The sequence below is a fragment of the Drosophila subpulchrella genome, chromosome 2R (genome assembly GCF_014743375.2).
Source record: "Drosophila subpulchrella strain 33 F10 #4 breed RU33 chromosome 2R, RU_Dsub_v1.1 Primary Assembly, whole genome shotgun sequence".
Classification (NCBI taxonomy): domain Eukaryota; kingdom Metazoa; phylum Arthropoda; class Insecta; order Diptera; family Drosophilidae; genus Drosophila; species Drosophila subpulchrella.
Window position 1 is genome coordinate 4,757,306 of NC_050611.1, and position 24,817 is coordinate 4,782,122.

General features: G+C 36.8%; 8 protein-coding genes across 10 annotated transcripts; 1 reads left to right on the top strand and 7 right to left on the bottom strand.

The window, feature by feature from the left end:
- Positions 1-172: 172 nt before the first annotated feature.
- Positions 173-3,368, bottom strand: LOC119550880 (23 kDa integral membrane protein). The gene is made up of 5 exons (XM_037859867.1): positions 3,216-3,368; positions 3,000-3,155; positions 1,822-1,983; positions 1,402-1,764; positions 173-361 (listed from the first exon to the last, which is right to left on the bottom strand). The coding sequence occupies exons 2-5, from the start codon at positions 3,063-3,065 to the stop codon at positions 269-271; spliced, it is 684 nt and encodes a 227-aa protein (XP_037715795.1). The 5' UTR covers positions 3,066-3,155; positions 3,216-3,368; the 3' UTR covers positions 173-268.
- Positions 3,369-3,940: 572 nt separating this feature from the next.
- Positions 3,941-4,875, top strand: LOC119550881. Its single transcript, XM_037859868.1, has 4 exons — positions 3,941-4,062; positions 4,120-4,272; positions 4,328-4,513; positions 4,570-4,875. Exons 1-4 carry the CDS (start codon positions 3,997-3,999, stop codon positions 4,732-4,734), a joined length of 570 nt encoding a protein of 189 aa, XP_037715796.1. The 5' UTR covers positions 3,941-3,996; the 3' UTR covers positions 4,735-4,875.
- Positions 4,876-4,954: 79 nt separating this feature from the next.
- Positions 4,955-6,831, bottom strand: LOC119550879 (leukocyte surface antigen CD53). The gene is made up of 4 exons (XM_037859866.1): positions 6,560-6,831; positions 6,317-6,499; positions 5,291-5,656; positions 4,955-5,225 (listed from the first exon to the last, which is right to left on the bottom strand). The coding sequence occupies exons 1-4, from the start codon at positions 6,617-6,619 to the stop codon at positions 5,145-5,147; spliced, it is 690 nt and encodes a 229-aa protein (XP_037715794.1). The 5' UTR covers positions 6,620-6,831; the 3' UTR covers positions 4,955-5,144.
- A 193-nt stretch (positions 6,832-7,024) lies between these two features.
- Positions 7,025-8,780, bottom strand: LOC119550878 (protein late bloomer). Of its 2 annotated transcripts, none has more exons than XM_037859863.1 (5): positions 8,517-8,780; positions 8,260-8,454; positions 7,939-8,103; positions 7,679-7,876; positions 7,025-7,332 (listed from the first exon to the last, which is right to left on the bottom strand). In XM_037859863.1, exons 1-5 carry the CDS (start codon positions 8,574-8,576, stop codon positions 7,255-7,257), a joined length of 696 nt encoding a protein of 231 aa, XP_037715791.1. In that variant the 5' UTR covers positions 8,577-8,780; the 3' UTR covers positions 7,025-7,254. The 2 variants fall into 2 exon arrangements, with proteins under 2 accessions (XP_037715791.1, XP_037715793.1); XM_037859865.1 differs by having other exon boundaries at positions 8,260-8,450; positions 8,517-8,531.
- Positions 8,781-9,014: 234 nt separating this feature from the next.
- On the bottom strand, positions 9,015-13,419 carry LOC119551731 (23 kDa integral membrane protein). Its single transcript, XM_037861232.1, has 5 exons — positions 13,176-13,419; positions 10,443-10,607; positions 9,712-9,888; positions 9,474-9,647; positions 9,015-9,417 (listed from the first exon to the last, which is right to left on the bottom strand). Exons 1-5 carry the CDS (start codon positions 13,233-13,235, stop codon positions 9,337-9,339), a joined length of 657 nt encoding a protein of 218 aa, XP_037717160.1. The 5' UTR covers positions 13,236-13,419; the 3' UTR covers positions 9,015-9,336.
- Positions 13,420-14,398: 979 nt separating this feature from the next.
- LOC119550119 (23 kDa integral membrane protein) lies at positions 14,399-17,390 on the bottom strand. 2 transcript variants are annotated; one of them, XM_037858601.1, is made up of 6 exons: positions 17,257-17,390; positions 16,878-17,004; positions 15,331-15,504; positions 15,110-15,271; positions 14,849-15,046; positions 14,399-14,786 (listed from the first exon to the last, which is right to left on the bottom strand). In XM_037858601.1, exons 2-6 carry the CDS (start codon positions 16,932-16,934, stop codon positions 14,715-14,717), a joined length of 663 nt encoding a protein of 220 aa, XP_037714529.1. In that variant the 5' UTR covers positions 16,935-17,004; positions 17,257-17,390; the 3' UTR covers positions 14,399-14,714. The 2 variants fall into 2 exon arrangements, with proteins under 2 accessions (XP_037714529.1, XP_037714530.1); XM_037858602.1 differs by lacking the exon at positions 17,257-17,390 and having other exon boundaries at positions 16,878-17,024.
- Positions 17,391-21,629: 4,239 nt separating this feature from the next.
- On the bottom strand, positions 21,630-22,268 carry LOC119549556. Its single transcript, XM_037857705.1, has 4 exons — positions 22,158-22,268; positions 22,005-22,102; positions 21,802-21,928; positions 21,630-21,748 (listed from the first exon to the last, which is right to left on the bottom strand). The coding sequence occupies exons 1-4, from the start codon at positions 22,258-22,260 to the stop codon at positions 21,630-21,632; spliced, it is 447 nt and encodes a 148-aa protein (XP_037713633.1). The 5' UTR covers positions 22,261-22,268.
- A 1,491-nt stretch (positions 22,269-23,759) lies between these two features.
- LOC119552149 lies at positions 23,760-24,748 on the bottom strand. The gene is given in 3 exon segments (XM_037861947.1): positions 23,760-23,915; positions 23,971-24,108; positions 24,151-24,748. Coding segments are annotated over 3 exon segments (372 nt in total). The 5' UTR covers positions 24,238-24,748; the 3' UTR covers positions 23,760-23,768.
- Positions 24,749-24,817: the final 69 nt, after the last annotated feature.

Genomic DNA, 24,817 nt, shown 5'->3' on the forward strand with positions numbered 1-24,817 from the left:
TCAAATCAATCAAACTTTAGTCAGCAAATCCACTGTCGGCTGTAGCGCCTTAACAGGTTAACGGGTATCTGATAGTCGAGACTGTTGACTACATCCGTCTCTTTAGATTTCAGATATTCTCTCTTCGATAATGCTGCCAAAAACAATAAAGATATATACAAAAGCGGGAAGCTAGTTTAGACTATGGAAAGTATTTATTTTCTAATGGCAAATCGGCTAAGTTGGTTAACTTTTATTATCAATAATTATGCTGGGATGTCCTCGGCCATCAGTCGTTGATGGGGGTTTCCTCGTCCTTTATCTTGGTTTTGGCATGCTTGCGAGCCTTGCCCAAATAGTAAGCAGTGAACAAGCCCAAAAACTGAAATTTAAAGAAATATAATTTCATAACATATTCGATGTTGAAGTTAAATATAGATACCCTACATCCCTACGTCTGAATTTAACTTAACTTAAGTTAAATTATAATAAATAATATAATCTTTTTTATTTCAGTTACTTAAAAAACTAGGCGCTATTTCTTGATTTTATATAATTTATATATATATTTGTATATATATCTATATTTATATTTTTAGATTTATTAGATGGTTGTATAACTAAGACATTAAAGTAAATAAAGAACAACATTTGAATAATCGTACAAACAACAAAATTTGGTTGGTAAAATTGACCGACGAAGATAGTTTAGTAACTGCACAAAATTGTTGTTTACTATTTTAAATGGTTGTATGTTTTTCTGTTTTTGCTTTGCTTACTATTTAATAGATAAGCCACTTTTAACATAGTTCACGTGATGTATGTATTTTATTAATGCAAAAAGAATAGTTATTTAACTATCAAAAGTAATAACAAAAAGTAAACAATAACTTTACAAATGTTCTCCAATGCATTGCAATGTGTTGTTTATAATTCCTTACTGGGTCTAGCGCCTAGTACTTCTACACTCTCAAGCCAAAGTCTGATAAGTTAAGACTTTACTTGAAACTTATATTCCCTAAGGTTTAAAAACTGAAATTTGTAAATTACCCTTATCAATATGCTTATGAATTTAATAAGTAATTTTATACTTTTATACTAGGTATATACTTAATATAACAAAATTTACAAACTATATTTTATGGGTTGGATAACTATAAAAATAGATATTCAACTAACATCCATAAGTTGGGCCCATTGTACCCTTTCCTATAGTTATATAACTATTTTCTATAGTAACGCTTACGTTTACGTATACGTAAGAGTAACTATTTGATGGGCAAAATTGGGAATTCGGTGGTTGGGGACCGTTTTACTATTATATTTATGCTCTCTTCTGGATACCTTAAAACAAGTTAGATTACACTTTCTAAGCATTTGCCACACAAAAGAATATTTTTATAAATTATGATTAGGGCTCACCTCGAGGCCAATGATTGCCATGCAGCTGTAGTAGTTGAGTTCCGCCTGCATCCTCAAGTTGCCGGTTGCCTTGGTGGAGCAGCCCTCCTCGTAGACGTGCGCCGGTTTGGAGCAGTCGAAGGCGTAGCAGCAGCTGCTGGGCAGGGCTCCCTGCTCCTCATTGAGATAGTCCTGCGGTCCCTCCAGGCCGCAGCAGCCGAAGAGAGTGTGCACCGGCTGCATCCTGTCGTCGCTGTGCGTCTTCCGGTCAAACAGGTCGCGCATGCGCTCCGCAAACCTGCCCATCAGCTCCTCCCGCATCGCCGTGAAGGCGAAAAGGTACGAGCCCAGCGCGGCTATTACCAGACCACTGAAAATCAAGTACTGAAGGAAGGGAAAACTTACAAGATGTTTCGAAAGGGAGCGGAAGGGAGTACTCACGTATAGGGAATACTTATAGGACTCCTTCAGGGCCACGTACATGCCCAGGAAGGCGACTCCAAACACCGCCACCCCGCAAAGGGCCGTTCCATAGCTGCCGTAGGGTGAGACCGCCGAGCCCCAGGTGACCACGCCGCAGGAAAAGAAGAACACGTTACACGTCTAGGAGTTTAAAACAAAGAAAAATAATTAGTAACTCTGTTTAAAGGCTTAGCTTTTATGTTTAGGGAGTAGCAAAATCCCGCAGAACTCATTTATATTTGTTATACAAAACCTGCTCGTGACAAAATGTTAAATACTAGTATTTCACCAAGTCATAAACACAAATACATTAGAATGCTTATGATAGAAATATGTAAATATGAAATACCAACGTTAGATCTTAAAACTCGAAATATTATTTGTACTACACAACAATTTTGTAACACGAATGTGATTATATGATATTTTGCCATTAGAAATATGTATGAAGAGAGGATATGCATGGTTTTTGGGGCTTGTCTAATTTATTAAATTCAGTTTTAAGCCTAGAATCTTTGTCCACAGACTGAAGCGCACTTTATTAAATCCTATATTGTATTTTTAGGAGCGGAATACAAACTGGAATTACTCATATTATGTACACTTTGGCACTTTTATAAGATTGAAAATAGTTTTCCCTAATATGAGTAATGTAGCTCTTTAGATACTTATGCAATGTTTAAAAATTTTAAAAATTATTGCTCCTATTAGTGCTATGTTATTAAGTCAAACTATGACATTCGTAGACAATAGCCAAGGAAACATTCAGATGATGCGAAATTAATTTACCAAACAAACATAATAACAATTTTAATTGACGTAAGCCCAGCGCCAGAATTGTGAAAGTGGCAATTGTAAACAGCTGGCCGGCGGAATTATGTAAATTTGTGAACAGGTATTATTTATAAATATATTTAAGATGGCATCGATTTGTTTATAGTCTTTAGCGGCCTTTTGGCAATGATATGTGCTCTCTTGTGAAAGATTTCCCACATGAGCTGAGCACAATATTGATTTTTCTGCTGATTTTCGCATCACCGGGTGTTGTGCAAGATTCTCATTTGGGTCAGGCCAGGCCGCGGGATATGGGGAAAGGTCGGGGTCGGGGTCGTGGAATTGGAATTGGAATGGGCAAATGCGCATCTATTTTTACTTACCACAATAAGAATGCAAGTGGCCAGCAGGCCGTACTTCCAGGGCGTTATGGCGAACGACTTCTCCATGCTGCCAACTGTGAACTAACAGGACTGTTAGATGTTACCCGTGAGTCTCCTCGACAGTAATATTTTCTACGTGCTTTTGCACACAATTCCCTGGATGACGATAAAACGGAATCGTAAACCTCGGGGGGTCTAGTAATTCCCTCGACTTACACTATGTCACTGGATTGGGGTTGGGCATTGTTTACTTGCGTACTAGTAGCACACTCGACTCGTAGCCTGAAGCCCTCTCTGGATTGGGGCCCGTGTTGATGCCACAAAAGCTGGCCTGCGACTGAGCCAAAAAGTGAGTGCGCTAGGTGCCGCAAACACTCGTCAGATACTCACCACCGACCAAAGTAGAGAACCCAGTGGAACCAAAACAAACAGCGAACTATCATCAACGTGGTGACAATGACGCAGGCGCATTTCCGAACTAGCATACAGGGTGTCTTTATCTACAGCTGGAGGTATAATATATGGTTGAATTTAACAACGCCCAGTGAAATAACGCCCATTTTGTCTAATCTTGCGTTTTTAAAAATTATTAATATCAAACATTTTAAAAATAGAGACCCTGAACCCAGGTTCGCCTTAAAATTACCAGACGGGAGTTTAAAACCCCAGTACGTATACATTCACTTAGACATTTTTGCAATATGAACAGGTAACAAATTATTACTTCCTTGACTTGAATCCCAGCTACTCTGATATATAATAATTTTTTTCTTATTTTACATTTACGGTTTAAATTGTATTTTAAATACTTGCTTTCATAGGCTTAAAATCAGTCACCAAGCAAAGTCCTCAATCCACTGAAAATTCCCATAAATGCGTTCAGTCGATAGCAATTAGCATTTTAAATATTTTAAACTAGAGCTCATTTTCGTCATGGATTAGATCAACAACTGGTTAATGTTGCATTGAAACAAATCACTTTTTCAGTGACAATACAATGGTTAAATTTGTAGGACAACTTTTTGGACTGTTGCTGTGCTTGCATTGTGTGACAGAGCTCCACGTAAGTTTGTAAGTTTGGTAAAATCTTCATTCTGATTCAAGATTATCCGATTCACAGGGACTCTTCATGAAGTTCACCAATGTGACCTGCGAGAGCAAGGACCTCAACATGGGTACTGTGGAGTACTGTAAGTTGAAAACACTTGGCAAAAATAAAAACAGTGTTCGACTACGCTACAGTATGCTCAAGCCAGTATTTGGCAATATAGGGGTAACGAATTTGTCAAGAATTTAGTATAACTTATTCTTATACTATTCCATTACAGTTTCATTTTCAGCTAATGACGAAGGGCAGTGAAAACCCCGACGGGACTTCAAACTGGCAGCCCTTTCTCTATGCAATGAACCTTGATTTGTGTCGATTTTGGAAGAACCGTCAAAATTACTTGGCCAGGATGGTGTTTGTATTTATAGAAGGTCATTCGAATCTGAACCACAGCTGCCCCTATTCGGTCAGTTGAGCAAATTCATAGCTAATGGGCAATTTTCCAGTAATATTTATTTTTAGAAAGAAAAATTCATTGCTATAGATGGCATTACCAATACTGACGTTTCTAACCAGATACGTGGCGTGCCCCTGGCCAAGGGATTCTACGCATTGTTCACTAAGTGGTCAACAGAAAACATTACGCGAGTTCTGACCAACTTTTACTTTGAAGTTTTGAGTGTTTGAAAAATAAGTAATTGGATATTTTACCCAATATGTATTTTGGATTAAACCAAATGAAGAAACTCTCTGTATTCCGCAATTCTGAAAACAACTTTAGATCCGAAAATAAATACCAACGAGCTAATATTTTCTCCATACTAATTATTTAATCCTGTGGAATTGGCTCCTATTAATTGTACGAGTATATGTCCGAACTCAAAACTTATGTAGACATTTTAAAGAATCTAGCTTCTGGTCAGATATATAATTTATAATGTTATTAATGTACCTAACATCCGCAATAGGTGGTGAAAAAAATCTTTAGTATTTTACTTATTAGTAAACAGAAGTTTAAAATTTCAGAAATTTAACATTTGATTAGAAAACGACTTGAAATATATTATTTATAATACTTAGATGACTTAGATAACGCTTTACATCCAGACGGCATTATTGCGTCGGCTCTGATTCTTAACGCTGCTGTAGAGCAGCCAACCGAAAACAGCTCCCACAGTCTAAAAAAAAAAGGGGAAATGCGTATTAATAAATCCATAAAAGGGAAAATGATCTAACAACCAACCTCTCCGATGACAAGCAGCCAGCAGACGATTTTAAATAACAGTAACTTATCATCCAGATACTTGACAAATTCGGCTTTGCAGCCGGGCTTGTAAACCCTGTCCTTTGAGTCCAAACACTTGTTGTCCAGACAGCAACTAGACGGTATGCCGTGATGGATGATCCAGTAGTCCTCGGAACTGTTCACTCCGCAGCACTGCAGCCAGCTCTCATAGTAGCCCAGGGCACCCGTCTGGTTGCGTTCCGCCTCCCAGAGGCGATCGAAGCCCTCGTTGATGCTTCCCGAGATTCCGTCCTTGGTGCCGAGGGAGGCCATGCTGAGGAACAGCAGTTGGGAGAGGATCAGAAGCACCACGGCACCCACGTACTGGTAAGAAGGAGGGTTTTAAAAAAGATCAGTAAAATAATCCAAGAATTTTGATATAATCCTACATTTTAAACAAACATATCTATCCACCTTTTACACACAGAAAATATATAAGTTAGAATGAAACACACTTACTAAAAACAAAAATGTTAAAATGTTGTCCATTTCTTCTTTTACGTACCGAAAAATATATTCATTTAAACAGATAAATATCTATTATAATAGTATATTTATATTTATAGCTATTTAAAGCGGTAATTATACATTTAACGATTTTAAAATAGTTTGAAGAGAACGAGCTTACTTAAAAAACGTTTCTATAATTATGGGGTTATTTAATGAGACACTGAGTTTTTGATGGTGTATTTGTTTTAACAATTAACATGTTCGCACAACACAAATGAGAGTCCAAGAAAGATTAGTCAACCAAAATTTTGATAAGTAGTATTTAAGTTATACATATACATATATATGTTTTATATATAATTTTTCTAGATGGGATTAAACAAAAATTTGGGAAATAAATTACTAAAAAGCTATATTTTGTATGACCCTATAGGTCGGCGTTCCTTAGTAAAATGTTTTTAAAATGTTTTTATATATATAAAGAATAAGAACACAACTTTCTTTAGAGAAAATAAGTAAAAGTTAGCTACTTACGATTAGCAGTCTGACAGGAGCCTCGTGGATGGCGGCCAGGCAGCCGAAGATCGCAATGATCAGGATGACAACGCCCAGGCCAATGATCAGGCCACCGGCCACATTTTCACCAATGCTGACTGCATTCTCGGCGGCGGAGATCAAAAAGAAAATTCCGAAGGCGATCAGCGCCAGACCGAGCACCTGTGGAAATCACAGCGAGTGAGGCTGGCATATATTATATACCCCAGGTGGGCTACTCACGGAAAACACGAAGTTGAGCAAGAGCAGCACATGCTTCACTGTAGTGGCGCCCAGACCCATGATTACTGTGGATCGAACCGAAGATGCGACTGGAGACCGACTGTCGAAATCAACGAAGGCGAGCAGAATGCATCAGAGGCGGAACGTACATACATATATGGCTATATGGCCAGCAGCCAGTTTCAGATACGTATCCCTCGGATATGGCCGTGCGAGTAAAATCTTTCAAAAGTCTGACCGCCGTGTTTCAGCTGTGCGAATCAACTGCCACTGATGAGAGATCGAATCCGAAACAGTGTGTTTTGTTTTGACTAAAACAACGATCGACTCACCGCTCGCACATTCTATCTATAAATCGGTGAGTGAAAATCGAGAGCGTAGAATCGCCCACTTGTGCGAGCTTTTCTTGTTTATACCCCAACGAATACCGATCCCCACTCATTTCAATTTTCTGCTGGCCAACGATTTCTTGTAAAAGTTTTGTCAATGGCAACGGGTTTTTATTTATTTTCGTTTCGAACTATTTGTAGGCGTGGGTGCCAGTTTACAGTTTTATGAATGAATACTTGGTATCTTTAGTACTAACTTGATTAATCATCGTACATTACAATCACAATTCGCCAGGGCTCTATGGCTAGGAAATTACTCACAACGAATAACGATAATACAGTTCGTGCGAAACACCTAAAACTAAATTAATTATAGAATCGTATGCGGTCGCGATGATTGCGAATGCTGTCTACTAGGTAGCAGGTGGTCACCGAGCCGGCAAACTGCAATTACAATACGGTATTATATTAAACATTAATTGTAGAGATGGAAAGATTATATCAATTAACTGTTGGAAGTATTTAGTTTTCAATAAGGCCATGACCTCAAGGGTCAAGAATGTGAAATATACACAAAGTACACAATCAAAAATTCGAATTTCAAAGAAGAGAAGTAAAAAACTAATATAAAAACCGGGCTCTTAAAATGCCAGGAAGATACGTTATTATATAACATAAAATATTTAAGGTATCCTAAAAGAAGCTCAATCATTAGAGCCTTAAGATTAGAACAACTAATTTATTAAATGATGGTGATGATTTTCTGAGTAAGCTGAAATTAAAAACTTACCTCGAAGAGTATAAGGAACCAACTTAAAGTGTGGAAGTTCGCGGTCTTTCCGCTGACATACTCCTTGAACTTATTTTCGCATCCGTCCATAAAGAGACCCAATATATTCGAGCAGTCCTGATCGAGACAACAGCTCGGGGGAGGCATCTTGTCCAGATGGAGATAGTCCTCGGCACTATTACGACCGCAGCAGTGTAGCTAAAGATATATTGATTTCATTAGATTTAGATATCAAGGAAGTCGTAGTTCTACCAACTTACCCACGCCTCGTAAGTGTTTAGTGTGCTGTTGCCGTCATGCTGCAAATCCCACAAGTCATCGAATCCCTGTCTCAGAGAATCCGGAAGAGACTCTCGACTGGCGGCATAACTTATGCTGACCATCACAAACTGAACGATTAGTAATAAGACCAGCAAAACTGCATACTGGAAATACAAATCAGATGGGTTTAAGAAAAGTTTACAGTGTTACAGATTAAAATAATAAAGTACAAAGCAACACTATAAGCAGTTTTTTAATTCCTCGCAGATAGCTTTACTTGTAATTCTTTGATTTTAGGATAGAATATCTTATGAACTCACACAGATCAACAGGGTCTTGGAGTCCTTGGCCATGGCCACGGAGCCAAAGATGCTGGCCACTATGATGACGGTGCCCAGGAGGATGCAGAGCGAGGCGGCCAGATCCTCGCCGTGATCCAGGCCCATTATCCTATGCTCTTCGGAGAGGCTCTCCAGCAGCCAGGCGCCATACCAGATGAGCAGGCAGCCACCTAGCTACACAAAGGCCATAATCCCTTTCAATGTCAGCACATTTGTGATCTATTTTAGGCACTTACGGCACAAATGCCACTGATGACACACAGAACGTATCTGAGCAGTCGGGTACTGCAGTACATGACGCCGCTTTGTTGCTTTCGGTTTTCACAATATTCGAAATTTTCACAAGAGTTTTTCCGCTGGGAACGAACACACCTTGAGCACTGCCATCAAACCATCGACTAAAGTCGCATAATCTCCATTTGTTTGTCTGGGGCTACTCAGGAAACTGTCGTTGGGAAACGATTCGGATTCTGTCGCCATCCGGTCCGGTCCGATCGGATCCGTTGGCCAGATGCAGTGGCCAAAGAATACACAGAGCAGAATAAATACTATGGGGGAAATCGAAAGGCAGGCACGGGCCACAAAACAAAAACATATAGACTAGGCCCGCCCACGCGATCTTCAAATATGAGACAGCATGTGTCCACCCTCACCTTCTTTTGGTCGTCTCATTACCATAGAAATGATGTCAACAGATCTTACGATCTCCGTGCCCCCAAAAACACTTATCGATCTACGAACAATTCTTTATTTTGGTTTGGCTTCTCGAAATGCGGTTACAAAAAGTAATAGTTCCTTAAGTCGAGCTTAGTGTAGATTAAATTACCTCGTAAACGGATTATGATCCGCTCCAAAAAAACAGTTATCCAAACTGATAAATAGAATACAATCGACGCACTGCCCTCGGTTAACTTGGCTTAAGTAAATTTGTTCTGGAATCTCTAGTGAGTTTTCGATTTAAGTATTTGTATGGAGAGTTCTTTGGCCTTAAGTATGCGCAGCTACAACTTGATTTCGGTTTTTGAAATGCAATAACTTCAAAATTTGTACATTAATCTATTTTGCATAGTACTTTGAGCGTCGCCAGCGGTTCACAATGCTATTGGCCAGAACGTAGGCCAACAGAGCGCAAATGATCTGTGGAGAAATATATTTAGTATATAGAATTACTCATTAGGGCTATAAGTTCATACCTCCACACCAACTAGCACCAGGGCGCCAAAGTTGAATGTCGTCCAACGATCGGCGATGAAGTCCAGGAACTTTTGCCGGCAGCCCTCGAGATTCAGTTTGTCACTTTCGCTGTTGTAGCAACTATTTGGCGGCAGAACATAGTCCGTGGGTCCCACATTTCCACAGCAGTCCAACTGGAATATAATTAGTGAATTTTCCAAGTTATTAAAGATTATTAGCTATTTCATCCACACTCACCCATCGCTCAAGGCTGGCTATCTGACTCTGATTTCCTGGCTTAATGGGCACGGGCTGATCGTTCCACAGCTGATCAAATGTTTTGTCCACGTTTATGAGCAGTGAGGTTTGGAAGGCCCAAAGGAAACCCACCACTATAATTTGCAAAACGATCAAGATAACCAGGATAACCACAAACTGAGAGAAAGAAAGTTAAATAAAATACATACACATTAATAAAGTAACTCTTACTTAATTCTTGTTATGTACGAATAGCATTACCATCTAAATTACAAATTAAAAAAATAATTCTAAATAAATACAAATGAATATAATTTAAAGACCTTTGACCACTAGTGTTATATCTCTGCTACTGTTATTGTGTTGAAAAATCATAGAACAGAACTGAATGTATGACAAACATTTTGTTTACTTATGAAATGAATGGTCCACGGGGGAATATAGGGGATAGATCCCCCCACCCCCCCACTCGTGTTAAAAAGTATATGTTATATGTATTTTATTCCAAATTTTTTATTTCTACTCAACACATTTTTTGTATATCCCCCCACAACCAAATTCTTGATCCTCCAATGGGTGAAAGAATGGCCTGTCAAAAAAATCACTTGTAGGCATGTGTGACTAATAAGTTTATTAGGCGATAAATAAGTAAACAAATGATTTCTTTATTGTTTTTAAAGTTACTTGGACTTGTATTTATATTATTTATGTTTCCCAAACCTTCTACTTACCACCTTGGATATAGCGCTGCTCTCACGTGCTGCTCCCAGAGCTCCGAAAATCGCGGTCAGAACGACGACCACGCTCCCGCCGATGATGACGAAGGCGGCCGTGTTGAAGTGCTCGAATTCGTAGATGATGTGCACTCCAAGGCCAATCACAGCCAGGCCAAACAGCTGTCGATCGAGAGAGGTGGGAAGCGGTTGATTGAAAAGTTAAATAAGTTCTACTTAGCCCCAAAGGTGATAAAACCGTAGCGCTTGAAGGTTCTGCGTGAGTCAATATGCAAATGGGGTCTCTGAATGTATGGAAATCAATGAAAATTCTCCAGGCGTTGTACGCAAAGATTAAATCATATTTTTTACAACTCAGCTTACTCATTCTCCAACTAATATCTTCATTGCGATATATTACGTATACGCAGAGGTGTCTCCTGAAATCGCTCGCCTCTCACTTTTCGAATGCACCGCTGGTTGCATTTTTAAAATTACCGCCATGACTCACTAGATCCACAAACACAACGTGATATTTCGCACTCTCCTGCCAAATGTAGACTCTTTGTAAGTTGGCACTTTGCCCAAGGAAGCGCAAAGAATACAAAGCTATTCTGCTACCGAAAGTGAGTTTTCGAAATGCGTAGTAATTATAAATTCACAATGATGATGTTTGCACACGGCAACCTGTTGCCGCCACCAATTTGTAAATTATTTTTACAATTGTCAAGAGGGGGCAAACAAGAAAACCAGTCGGCAAATAAGTTGGCTTTGACGTGCCTTGTTTGTTTGTCACCACGACCGAATGGGCCCGGCTTAGAAAAAGCTTACCTTTTCGACGGCGCACAGCCTACGAGGTAATTATGAATGATTTCGACGATTAAAAATGGCAGCCATGGCTGATTTCAGGTGTAATCCCCGGCTAAAAAATCGTTTGCGAAGCCCTAAACTGGGTGTAACTCCGATGTTTGGCTTTGGCTAAGAGGCAGTTAAATAAATATTCACTTAAGGAACAATTCAATGGGCTTTGTTGCCTAATAAGGCAGCGGAAAAATATAATTTACATTAATAGAGTTACAATCGAACTGTGGAATCAACACTGGCCCATCAATTAATGTTTATGAGGCAATGGAGATGAGCTGTAGGCACGTAGCACTCGGACATCTGGCACTGTTTTGTGGATAGCCGAGTGCGTACTCAACGCCATTTAATTGTAATTTATTATGCTCCGGCGCCCAAATCCCGCCAAGACCAAATAGGCGCTGACCCAAGGGCCTGGGGGAGACCAAAATCCCTCAGGCACGTTCTTTAAAAGCTCGAAAATGGAAAACAAACAAAGTGTTTTAGTTGAAATGGAAGCCAAGCATGCCACAATCTGTATTTGCTTAAGACCATCGAACCATAATTAGACTTTGTAATTGAGTGCCAAGTTTTGTGACTTCATTCGAGGCAGAACCTTATGATCGGTGTTTGCACTGGCAACAGGCCCACTCAACTTTCTGATATCTAAAGCGGACTATTATGCCTGTCGCGATTATTTAACAAGCTAAGGAGACACTCAGGTGCTGTCCAATAAAAAAAGATAAGGATAGCTATGTGTTGGCAACGGAGTAATGGCAACGTTTTATTAATTTGCTCCCATTTCCCCACGCAGACAAGCAATTAAACGCAATTATCATCAGAGTAACCAAGGTCGGACTTTAGTAGAACACTGCGGCCAACTAATTTGCATATGTATCATTTGATAAGGCTGCATAGACTGAGTAGGCAGATCAAATGCCAATGCCAGCAGTATGAGTAAATGTTCAAAAAAAGGGTCACGGCACAGATTTATGTGGGTTTCTGTTGGTAGTGGATCACTAAAAGCTGAGACACAAAGGTTTAGCCCTACCCTAAAGCAGAATGAAGTGATTTCCAGCATAATTGAAATCTCTCAGCGTGCAAATCAAGAGTTAACTCGCCTGGAACCAAACGCGGAAAATCGCTCATACGCCGTGTTGTGCTCGCTGGTATTTCCTCAGCCAGCCTTCAGCCGCATTCCATTTAAATCAAATGCCAGAAAGATGCCCAAAACGTCTAGGAAATGACATCAACCAATGTATATATAGACAGAAAACTAAACCAAATCTGGTTCAAGTAAAATTAACTAAAATCACATCACAAATCTAATAAAAAATTCTATATATTTTTGTTCAGGGTTAAGTGTTGGCGTGGGTGACCAAGTTTTGGCTTGGCAGCCTTTAAATGTTGAAAAACCCAAAATAAAAAGCACAGCAAAAAAAAATCAAAAAATCATGAAAATAAATATTAAATCAGTTTTTTAAAGTAATTTTTAGGCTGGAACCTTTCTGTACATTTTTCCATGATTAATAATGTCATTTTCTGAAATGGAACACGAAATCTAAATAATTTAAATCCTTGCGAACCAAACGAAAAACTATCCCACAAAATATTGGCGCCCAGTGTTTGTTTTGAATGTTATTAAATAAACAAAAGACAACATCAAAGGCTAATAAATTTTTTAATGATCTTGAGCGAAGCTGGAGAACGTTTCTTGGGCAAGATCTGGCGGGCAAAAGTCAAGTAATTTATTTGCAATTAGCCTTGGCTCTAGCCTCAAGTTAATTCATGTTTTAGTGCCTTTTGGGGTCACTAAAAATGGCCCACCGAAATCGCAAACGAAACTTATCTCTATCTCTGGGCCCTTGGGAACGTGTAACATACTTTATCTTCTCGGATCCCTCTACTTACAGCATAGATAATATCCCAGAAGAGGGCAAGGCCCTTCAAAACATCTGTGGAACAGGCCATCTTCGCTAATCCAATACTTGTAAATGGAAACTAGATATTTGCGTAGCAGGTACTCGAATTATTTATAACACTTGGCAACTCGCGGCTTGTTGACAGTTGGAAAATATTTATATTGGTTCTAACGGTTGCTGGGGTTACCCAAAACCGGGTTCATGTTCACCGCTCGACTGTTAACTGAAAACTGTTCCGAACGTTCCGAGATTGCCAATGGGCGCGAAAAGCGTTTGGCGAAACAAACGGCGGAAAAACGGAACGAAAGCTTTGACACAAAGTGGAATCGAAACATTTGGCCGCAAAAACGCGCAATGTTTTTTTTTTTGCTCATCTAAATATTTACGTATATACATGTACATATAAACAAAAATAGATGACGAACTATTTGAATAAAATAAGAGAGAGATTCGTTGGCCTATGCTATGTATACCCAGTACTCGAAATATAAAAGGGTATGTTGTATTCGTGCTCAAAGATGTTACAAAAAATAAACTAAAGGAACTAAGGAATTTTGATAGCTACTGTCTTTGAGCTCTAACCAAAGTTTTTGTGAATTTCTTAAATATTTTTGATCCCGCCCATGCAAATTCTATATGTATTTATCACTCTCTCAGATTTAATAAATATTTTTCAAAAAAGATTCAATAAAAAGATTTGTTCTTTAACGAAAGTTGCCATATGTTTAGATATTCAATATACTTTGAGACATTGCACTATCCCATAGACATCTCATTTGAATATAGCGCTCTTTCTTGTTTAATTTTACTTTTAAAAAACAAATGGCGCATTTTATATATTCAATTTTCATCTGGAATCTTGTTGTTCCTTTAGTTCAGGGCGTATTGTTAAGCAACGTTTTGAATACCAAAGCTTTTCCGTTGTGTGAAGAATAAGTTATAAATTATAATACAGAAGGCCGGTATGTTTATCACAAATACAAGGCTGAATGATAATTGTCGATCGATATAAGCAGATGCGTGCAAAAATGCTGATAAATATTTAGGTTATACGAATAAAGTTTTTAAACATGGCATCTGGTGATACTAATAATTAAGAAAATAAAAAATGAAAGCTCTAACATTTGTAAATAAATCTTAAACAGTCACTTGGCTTATTACCTTTGCTGTAGTAACTGATTTTTTAGGTATCGAAATAAATAAGACTATGACTTGGCTTGATACATTTATTTGGAAATATCTTTTAATAAATAATATTAAAACTATTTTACTTTTCCTAACATTATTTGTGAGTTGTTTTCCGCATTTCACTAAAATCAACGTGTGAGTAAGGTTATACTTTACTATCATGTAGTGCTGATCAAATGCTTTTGAATTTCAAAAAATGTAACAGTAATTTTCCAGTCTTGAACATCGCTCAAGCCGTGCCAAACCAATTGAATAAAGGTGTAATATTGTTTACAAATTTAACAAGTTGACCGCCAATCCTTAGACGTGTTCATAATTGAGTATTTTGGGGCTTCTCATTTTAGAAATAAGAACGGCGGGCATCATTGCGAATGCTGTTGCAGAGACGGCAAGAGATGACACTCAGCAGGAGCTGTAAAACAAATATAGGGGTTATATAAAGCCTGCTTAATGGGTTATCTATAAAGAACCCACCTCGATTGCAATGAGCACGAGGGCAAGGATGTTGAAAATGTGGGTCAAGCGCAGCCAGTAGTTCTCGAACTCCACGCGACAACCGGTGTGGATCAGATTCTCCGGCTTGCTCTTGTCGTGGTTCCGGAAACAGGTGTCCGGAGGCAGGCGTTCGTTGACAATATAATCCTGGGGACTGCCACGACCACAGCACTGGAACTGTGGACAAAATAGGTATACGGTTACCAATAAAGTCATATTTTAAGCGAGCTGATAACTCACCCAGTTCTGGTAGAGCGACATAGCACCGGGGCTGTTCAGCTCCTCCTCCCATGTGGCCTCCAGAGCATTGGCCAGATTGGAGGCCACCGACTTCTCCTGGGTGATCAGCACGTAGACAACGGCGAACTGAGCAATGATGACCAGGCAGAGGAAAACAATAAACTGCAAGGGGATATTACCAGTTAAATATGTGGGATAAAATGGGTAATTCTTCAACTTACCGTGACCGTACAGCACACATTCTCCCGCCAAGCGGACAGATATCCCCAAAGCACCACCACCAGGGCAGCGATTCCGAGTCCCACGTATGCGTAGGCAGATACTTTACCGATATCGTCCAGATCGTAGGACACCACCACATAAATGCCAAAGGATATCAGCACCAAGGCCAGCAACTGCAATGATCAAATAGCAATTAGACGTAATGTTGACAGGGGAATCCCTATGAGTTTCAGAAGGAGCGTGAGAAATATGTGAAAGCTGTCAAGTCAATATTTATATATAAATCGGGTTCTTCCCCCCAGGGTAGTTATTTCATGCTATCGATCTTTGTACCTATCCCTACAGCGTACTGTGTGTGTGGCGGCAGAGAACAGAAAGAGCTGTTCTACTGATGCGATGTTTATCTATTCAAATTATGAAAATTGAACCAAAAGTTTGGCCACGTTATCCGCAGATAAGACTAGAATAAGAATCTCATGTCATGAAATCAATTTATTTTTAGCCCAACGAGGGGGTGTTTCGGTTCCATTTAGCTTCCTATCCCAACTAAATCTTGCAGAATTTTCTTGATATTGCTGTTCGCAACAGCAACCCTCTGCGAAAGCTCTGGAATTAGGAGGACACCATTTGGCCAGAGTTACAGTTTCAATGTCTTTGAACTCGCACAAGGCACCAATAGAGGAGCTATTCGGGGGCGACCGTCGGACTAGCCCGTCTGGCGTCAGGGATAGACGCCAAGGAAATTGGCGGGAATATGGGTTTGGGAAACTAGGATTGTAAAGTCGCAGTGGCGCCCACAGGAAGGTCACCCACAGCAAACAGGATTGCGACAACAGACAAGGTCGCATAATTACTATTCATATCTGATAGCGCAGCCGAGAGGGCTTGTTTGTTTTCGACATTGTTTGAGTCGTTTCGGTTTATTCAAATTTCGTTGTATGCTGCATGCTTTTATTTTAAAAAGTGACGTAATATTCTCAATCACCGATGATGATGAGTAGGTTTGAACTTTCTCAGCTTTGCTGTAGCATTGATATCAGTGTTTTATAATTAAATCATTGAAGTAATGACTAAGCCTTCTGCCGGGAAAACAAGCCGATGGTACCAGTCCAAATATCGATTGGCAATTCAAAATTGATGAGCTGGTACCTGATGGACATGCCGATCATATTATATATGCACTGGTGACCTCTGGTGGCATCTGTTCCTTCTCACCGAGGCTTGCAATTAAATTGTATAAATAAACCAACAAAATGTAATCGGGGAAACGAGCTTACTGGCGTTCTATATATCTGCCTACAAAAAATAACACATGTTGAGTTTTCCATGCTATAATATGCCATAGGCACACTCACGGTATGCACATGTGAAAACTTTGATAAGATGAATGTATCCCATTCCCTTATTGTTTTGTTTTGCTTGCGATCATTTTGAAATCGACTTAAGTGGTCATTGTACCATATTTTTGTTTACAACGCCTTAATTGACGTAATCGCTGGAGTGGGCTATCTTGAAGGTGGGCGGGCATATAGCGAAAGTTACTCACCGTGCAAAGTACGTCCAGGGCGTAAACAATCAGCTTCACACTCGAGGTGGACGCCATGGCGGAGTATGGTCCTTGGATTCCCTGGTCTGGATCTGGATCTGGATGCCTTAAATTCCTGGAGAGCCGCCTGAAAGGGAGAGCAAGCGCCAAAAAACTTGTTTTTAGTACTCGTCAGCTCTCTGAAAGATCACTTCAGTCAGTGAGATCACTAATGCCACTCTCTGGGGTCTCTGTGCCTTTGCGAAATTCTCAGGAAGATCGGCTTTTTCAAGTCGATTTTCCTTCAATACACAATGTGTGACGTTGACACCGATTTTGGGTGGGAAATCGTCGAAGGCACTTTCCCGCAACGAGTTTAACGACTTATTAGCAGCCCTACCTTCGAATCGGAAGCGTTTTCTCCGCCCGCCGTCTAGAAACAAACTGAGCGGTAGCCACTGCCGGCTGTTCTCCAAGCTCTTCGATAAAGCTTTAGCGCGCCCCGAGTTGCCAGACTGCTGGGAAGAGTTGACAGGTCCCAGTTCCGCTTTCTCCAAAAATATTGAGTTTTGGCAATCCGTTCAGTTTGAAAATTGTTTAATTGCGTTTCTAATTTTTAAGATGTTTACATTATTTTGTGTACAATCTTTTTTCTCTTTTATTTTTTTAAATTTTAATCGTTCTATAGAGCTTTTAAACAGGGCTGACATTGTAAACAGACTTTGTCGCAATTTTAATATCGCCGCAAATTTATTAACTAACCTACCTATATATAAAAAAGCTTTTCAGGTTGGATGGCATCAAAGAAAACAAATCGATTATTTTCTAGCGAGCACTCCAATCACTAAGATGTTTACAATATCATTGCAACTTAATACAACTAAACTCATAAATTAAAAACACGGTACTAGCTTTACTTTATTATTATTCTCATTGGGCGATACCACAAATAAACACTTACCACAAATTCACGATAATAGCAAACAACAAACATTGTGCATATGCTGAAAGCTACAAGAAAATACGAGTCTTAGTTTGGTATTGAAACTAAGCCTTTAATTGTTATTGTATTAGGTATATATTCATATTTACCCTCCAAATAGGCTGAAGAAATGGCTTCAATAGCACCAAACTGAGAAGTATCTTCCTGACAATATCCCAAAGTCCATACAATATAAATTAAGTTTACCCAAATAGATATGAAACCCCAAGAAAATAGTATGAGCCTTAACTAAATTTTAAAAATGTAAAAATTTTAAATCAATCAATTAATCAATTCAAAGGACATTATAATATCGAACCTGTGACTTAGTACAAACCAAAACCAGACCATAAACAGAATTTAACAATTGAAAAATTCCGAGGAGCGTCCACAGATCTAGACACTCTGAAAACATTAGGTTATTTAAATAAGCAAGATTCTTAAATTTAAAAAAATACCTTCAGCAATTATATTACTAAAATCAGAATAAAATAGAGATAAAAGCTAAAATTATTTAATTATAATTTTTACACAATCAATATTAACAAAAAAAACACACCAAAAACCCATTGCAAATGGCAAAAGCAAGATGAACAATGATCACTATACTCTGACACATCGAACGAAAATAAGAATCAAAAGCTTTGGAGCAAAATTAATTGGACATACACAAATGAATTAATAGTATACATTTTATTTAATGGCCCCTATACAAATTAATAGCTAACATAATGATTTTTTACATTATATCACTCGAGAGTTAATAGAGTCAGGAAAGTACATAGGGGGGAACTTGAAATATTAAATTAAATTAATGATTTAGGTTTATTATATGGTATATTATTAAATAATATAGAAGGACAATGTATTCAGCAAAAGAAAATGCACCTATTATTTTTTTAAAATTTAAATTTTCTTGGCTAGAAGAGGCAAATTATTTTCTCATTCTATTCTATTCTATTTCTTTTCGAAGTTCATAGCTTTTTTTAAAAAATAAAACAAATTATGTTTTTTTTTTTTTGTTAAAAGTAAAGTAAAAAAAATTAAATAAAAACAAAAAAATTAACAATTTTAAGTTCAGAAATTATACAATGAAACCTTTAAAATTATTGGTGACCTACATTAGTCACTTTTTTTAGCTACATGAGCTGGGCGGATTGATCTACTGCTGAGCCATTTTCAATACATCAAATCGAACAAAGTTCATTTGTGACTCATTATGGGCTTTTGTTATGTCACTTGAAGGAGATAAACATGACTCAACTCATGGTGATTTACAATAATTTCATTTGAAAAATTGTGAAAATATAACTTCTTGTATTTTCCTATACACAAATAGACTTCCAATCACTTTGAATGACTTTAAAATCCTGGGTGTCTGAGAAACGTCTTCCAACTAAAGATGATTACATTTTTTAGACTTAATAGTTTCATCTCCACGTTCTATCTGACACGGAACATCCTTGGTCGGGCAATATTTTGGGTTTCTGCAGTTCCCGTAAACTAAAACAAGGGCATATATGGCAAAACCTAGGGAAGTGGTGTATAAATAGTTGTTGTTAAACATAGTATATATACCCACAGATGTGAATAAAGTGAAGAATTGAAACAGCATCACGTTTTTGTGCGGTTTCACGAAAGATTAGGGAAAATACCTCGATCTCCAATGAAACAAAAGTTATAATCCAGACACACAGAACAATTTTAACCTGTTTGGAAAAAAATCTTAGTAGAAAGCCAACATTTTTTCTTATTTACCAACTTTGAATTTTAGGTAATTTAAAAATAATCCACTGCAGGCCTAGAATAATTGACACGAATTCCAAGCCATATAAAACAGAAGAAGAGGCAAATTATTTTCTCATTCTATTCTATTCTACTTCTTTTCGAAGTTCATAGCTTTTTTTTTAAATAAAACAAATTTATGTCATTAAATAAAAACAAAAAAAATAACAAACTCAATTATACAATGAAAATTTTAAATTTTTGGTGACCTACATTAGTCACTTTTTTTAGCTATATGAGCTGGACATTTTCAATATATCAAATAGAACAAAGTTAATTTGTGACTCATTATGGGCTTTTCTTATGTCACTTGAAGGAGATAAACATGACTCAACTCATGGTGATTTACAATAATTTCATTTAAAAAATTGTGAATTATAAATTTTTGTATTTTCCTATAAACAAATAGACTTCCAATCACTTTGAATGACTTTAAAATCCTGGGTGTCTGAGAAACGTCTTCCAACTAAAGATGATTACATTTTTTAGACTAAATAGGTTCATCTCCACGTTCTATCTGACACGGAACATCCTTGGTCGGGCAATATTTTAGGTTTCTGCAGTTCCCGTAAACTAAAACAAGGGCATATATGACGAAACCTAGGGAAGTCGAGTATAAATAGATGTTTTAAACATAGTAATATACCCACAGGTGTATATAAAGTGAACAATTGAAATAGCATCACGTTTTTGTGCGGTTTCACGAAAGATTAGGGAAAACACCTCGATCTCCAATGAAACAAAAGTTATAATCCAGACGCACAGAACAATTTTAACCTGTTTGGAAAAAAATCTTAGTAGAAAGCCAAAATTTTTTCTTATTTACCAACTTTGAATTTTAGGTAATTTAAAAATAATCCACTGCAGGCCAGAATAATTGACACGAATTCCAAGCCATATAAAACATCGATATTTTCATAATTTTTGTAAAACAACTCTGGTTCGAAAGAAAATGCATAAAAATAACTAATTGAAAATAGAATCGAACTTAAACCACTTATTAAAAATAAAAGTAAAGCTAAGCCCAGACAAATTGGTTTACACATTTGAAAATATTCCGATCGGATGTGTCGGATCCCGTACAAAAGTCCTACTAACAAAAAAATTGGTATAAATAGAGAGTACATTAAATACCAAGCCAAGTATTAATGGCATAATTATTATGATATATGTATATTACATGGGTGCAAGTCATTTATGATTCGTTATAACAAGTTAATTCCATTACGCTCAGAAAAATAAAGTCATAAAATTCAAAAATCGTTAAAATGTTTTTTAAGTATGGAAAAAAGGGGGTATAAAATGTTCTTTATAATTTAAGTTTCTGCAACATGTTTTTTTAAGAACTAAATAATTAATTTAAAAAAATAATTTAAATAAAAATAATAAATAAATAATTACATTTTCTAAGAAGACACTTTCGGGTACATTGCAAAAAGTTACGTTAGTGTAAATAAACTTATTCTGTTTTGAAATCTTTTTAAAAAGATTCTGAGAATGAGCCGCAAAGCTTCAAAAATTCTTTTTTTGGAATGCAATTTTTTTATTTTTGAAGGTACTTATCGAGAATGTTAGCTTATCAAAATTATGGACAAGTGCAACTGTTTACCTTTTAAACAAAAATAATTACATTATCTAAAAAGACACTTTCGGGTACACTGCCAGTACTCTTAAAAGTATGCACCTTAAAATATATTTAAAATTTAAAGTTTACTTGGAGAATTAAATGAGGAGTATCTTAAGTGTCGTAGGTTCTTATGGTTTTCTATATTTTAGAAGAATATTTATTTTTTCTGCCGTAAACTTTTTAAAAAATTAAATGTTGCTACAGCGGATAAAGCTTTATAACATGGTTAAAAAAACCCTAGACCCGCTATGACTAAAAATGTTCCCAGAGATACCATATATCAATTTAGTAAATTTATTTAAAAATTGTGTTGTATACGATTACCAAACACATATGTGACCTTAAGTTATTAATTTGCAAATATATTGATTTGTCGTAATCAAATATCAGTTTTATCAGGTACCAAATGCAGAAGGTTTTCGATCAATATATTTTTGATAATTTTTTTAGATACCAGCAGGTGTAATAAAACCAATATGAAGCTGCAGATCAGGAAACCTATGCAAAACGTCTGAAATAGTTATATAAATTGAATCGTTCTTTTTGCTTACCAAAAAATACAAGCTGCCATTGCCACACATTTTTTTCAGACAAAGTATTAGCATACGCAATATAACCAAACTCAAGCACAATCAACTCAGCGATGACTATTAACCAATTGTACAGAAAGAAGAACTCCTAAGAAAAAGTGGTATTAGAATGTCATGTGATTTTACAATCCTTTTACATAAACATGTAATCTAAAATCTCCCACCCTGTAATTCTTAGTCACCAACATCAATCCGCTGGCGCCGGCAAAAGCCGACATTATCCAAATAGTCTCCAACCGAGAGTCACATTTCTCCCATGAACCTGTAATTCAGAATTCAATTTATTTTATTTTATTTTAAGTAACCTATTTTCTTACGAAACTGAACGCAATGCACAAGGCAAGGCACCAAGGTAGAGAACAACTTAAATGTAAACACAAAGTATAAGCTTAGTGCGAGGCAACTAAGTATTTTCGGCATCCTAGGGGAAAAACCAATAAAGCCAGACGAGTACTGTTGACAAGGGAAAATAGTATATTAAAGGTGCTATATAATTGATTCTCATTTAGATGGGCCTTTTCCGTCAATTGGCTCTTATAGTTATTACACTTTTTTATGAAAATTATCGATTACACTAGTGTATAAACTCTAACTTTTTATCGAGTTCCGCCTTTAAGCCATTTTTTTATTTTTTTTTTAAATTTCTAAAAAAAACAAGTGAGGTCTGGATAGAAAGTTTTCAAGCTTTTATTAAGAACAACACTTAAAAAAAACAAGTTAAGCTAAAAAGTTTTAAACTAAAATCCTTATTACACTTCCCTGATGTTTAAAGACACAAATAAAATTTGAATATTTTTGTTCGTATACAAAACAAATCCCAGAAACAGTTGATTTTCTCAGTAAAATAGAGTACAGCTTCTTAAAAAAATAAGAAAAATTAGAACAAAATTTAAAATTACACTAAATATTAAAAGAAATCCTTCTAAAATGCTTGGTTTTTAATTATATAGTGCAAATGTAAACCATAGTCGCTACTTACAAAATCAAAATTGAGGGTGCTTCCATTGGTAGTCGCTATACAAAGTATTTCATTGTTGGCATGTCCCGTCTATATTGTGCTGTACAACCCTCTGTTATTTTCATGATAAATAATTGTTTCTTGTTCTAATCTCGACAATGACTTGTCGAAATTTTCCTTTCCTTGCTGTACACGACTGTTATCACCACCAATGCGGCTTGTGGCAAGGTTTGGAGTGATATTCCAAGTTCAAAATATCCCAGACGAATTAAAGACGATCCATTTCCGTTTGAAAATACTTTTATCAACTTTAGCTATCCCTAGCTAATTTTATAAAGCGATAAGTTGGGGCATTCAACCAATACATAAACTACTTGTCTTGACTAAATTCCACATTAATTTTTAAAAATTTAAAACAAGTGGATTTATCCTTCGGATCCGATATAAGCTTCTCAATACTCGTACAAATAATATATAATATAATACCGGGGTGCCTAGAAATCGCATAACTGTTGTGCATCTATATAAATTTGACACTCCTGTATACCTGAGACATATTTAGGGAAAGTTATTCACTTTTATTATGCCTCATTTTATTCGATTCGATTCGATTTCATGTTACAGTCAAACGAGGAAAAGTAAAAAAAATTGTTTATGGTTTAAAAAAAAATTCTTATCGATGATCGGTGAAAATTTTCTTACTGCTTTGACACTTGTTATGCGTTTTTATAATTTTATTGGAATAGAATATTACACGAATTGAATTAAGTTAATTGGTAATGTTTATGAATATTTTATTTTATGTTCAACTAAGATAAGATATTTTCTCCGTCACCTTAAGTACAAATTACGGATCCTCCGATGGCTTTAAGGATATAGAATAGCCAGCGACTGTTATTAAGCTTATTAACATAAACCCTAAAATAAATACATATAAGAATAAACGAAAAAGTATACCAAATATCAAGCTTTATATACCCAGACCGAAGTAGTTTTGGACTTCCTCAGTGGTACCGAATTCGTCGCTGTGGAAACCCAATAGAACCAAGTGAAGAATGAGGCCACCTAATATATAGAACGACGTCATTAGAAGCCACCAATGCAGATAACATAGATCCTGCCAACGAAATGTGAAAAGTAAGAGCTATTTAAACGAAGAAATCATTTCAAACCTTAAACTTGATTACGATCATTAAAGTTCCGCAACAGCTATGCACAGTCCACAAAAAATAGCAATGCTCAATTCCGGTAATACGTACTGATTCAAAAAGTTTAAATTATATTTTGTTAGCCAATACAAATTTTGACATCTTACCACCGTTCGTTCCATTTTTAATATCGTAGAAATGAACTAATAATAAAAATGTTACGACAAAATTCATAAAAACCCCGAAGGTGAAGACAAAAATTTTGAAAATGTATTCGAGTAAACAGCACATGACTGCTCTTTTGAGTAAACCAAACTATGGTTAGTTTTGTTTTTGGAAGTCATTAATGCAGTATAATTAGTAGCACTACCAAATTAATGTATCAATTGACATTCAACAAAGGAGTTATAATAGGCGGAAATATGGACTCATGGGAGTATTAGGGTCTTTTTAATTTGTTTGCGTATATACAGTCAAACAGTAGGTATGTACAATATATTAACCCATTGCAAGTGCATACAAATTTCTGAAATTACCTAGGGACCGCTAAAGAAATCTAAATTAATTGCAGTTTACATATGTGTATCGCATGGTAAGCCAAACAACAAGTCCATTAGGTCGCTACCATGGCAACTTGAGGACAAAACAAAAACATCGTCCGAAGCCGACCAAGTTTTTCAGGGTTAAGCTCCATATTGAACCCCTCATCAATTATACGGGTACAAACACAACGATTTTGGTATATAAATACAAATTAAATGCTTTATTCATAAATTTTGTATGCAATTCGGGCCCTTGTTGCTTGATGCATTTTTCAAATATAAATTTTTCCCGGAGATTCTCATTACGAGTATGAGTTGAATATATATTA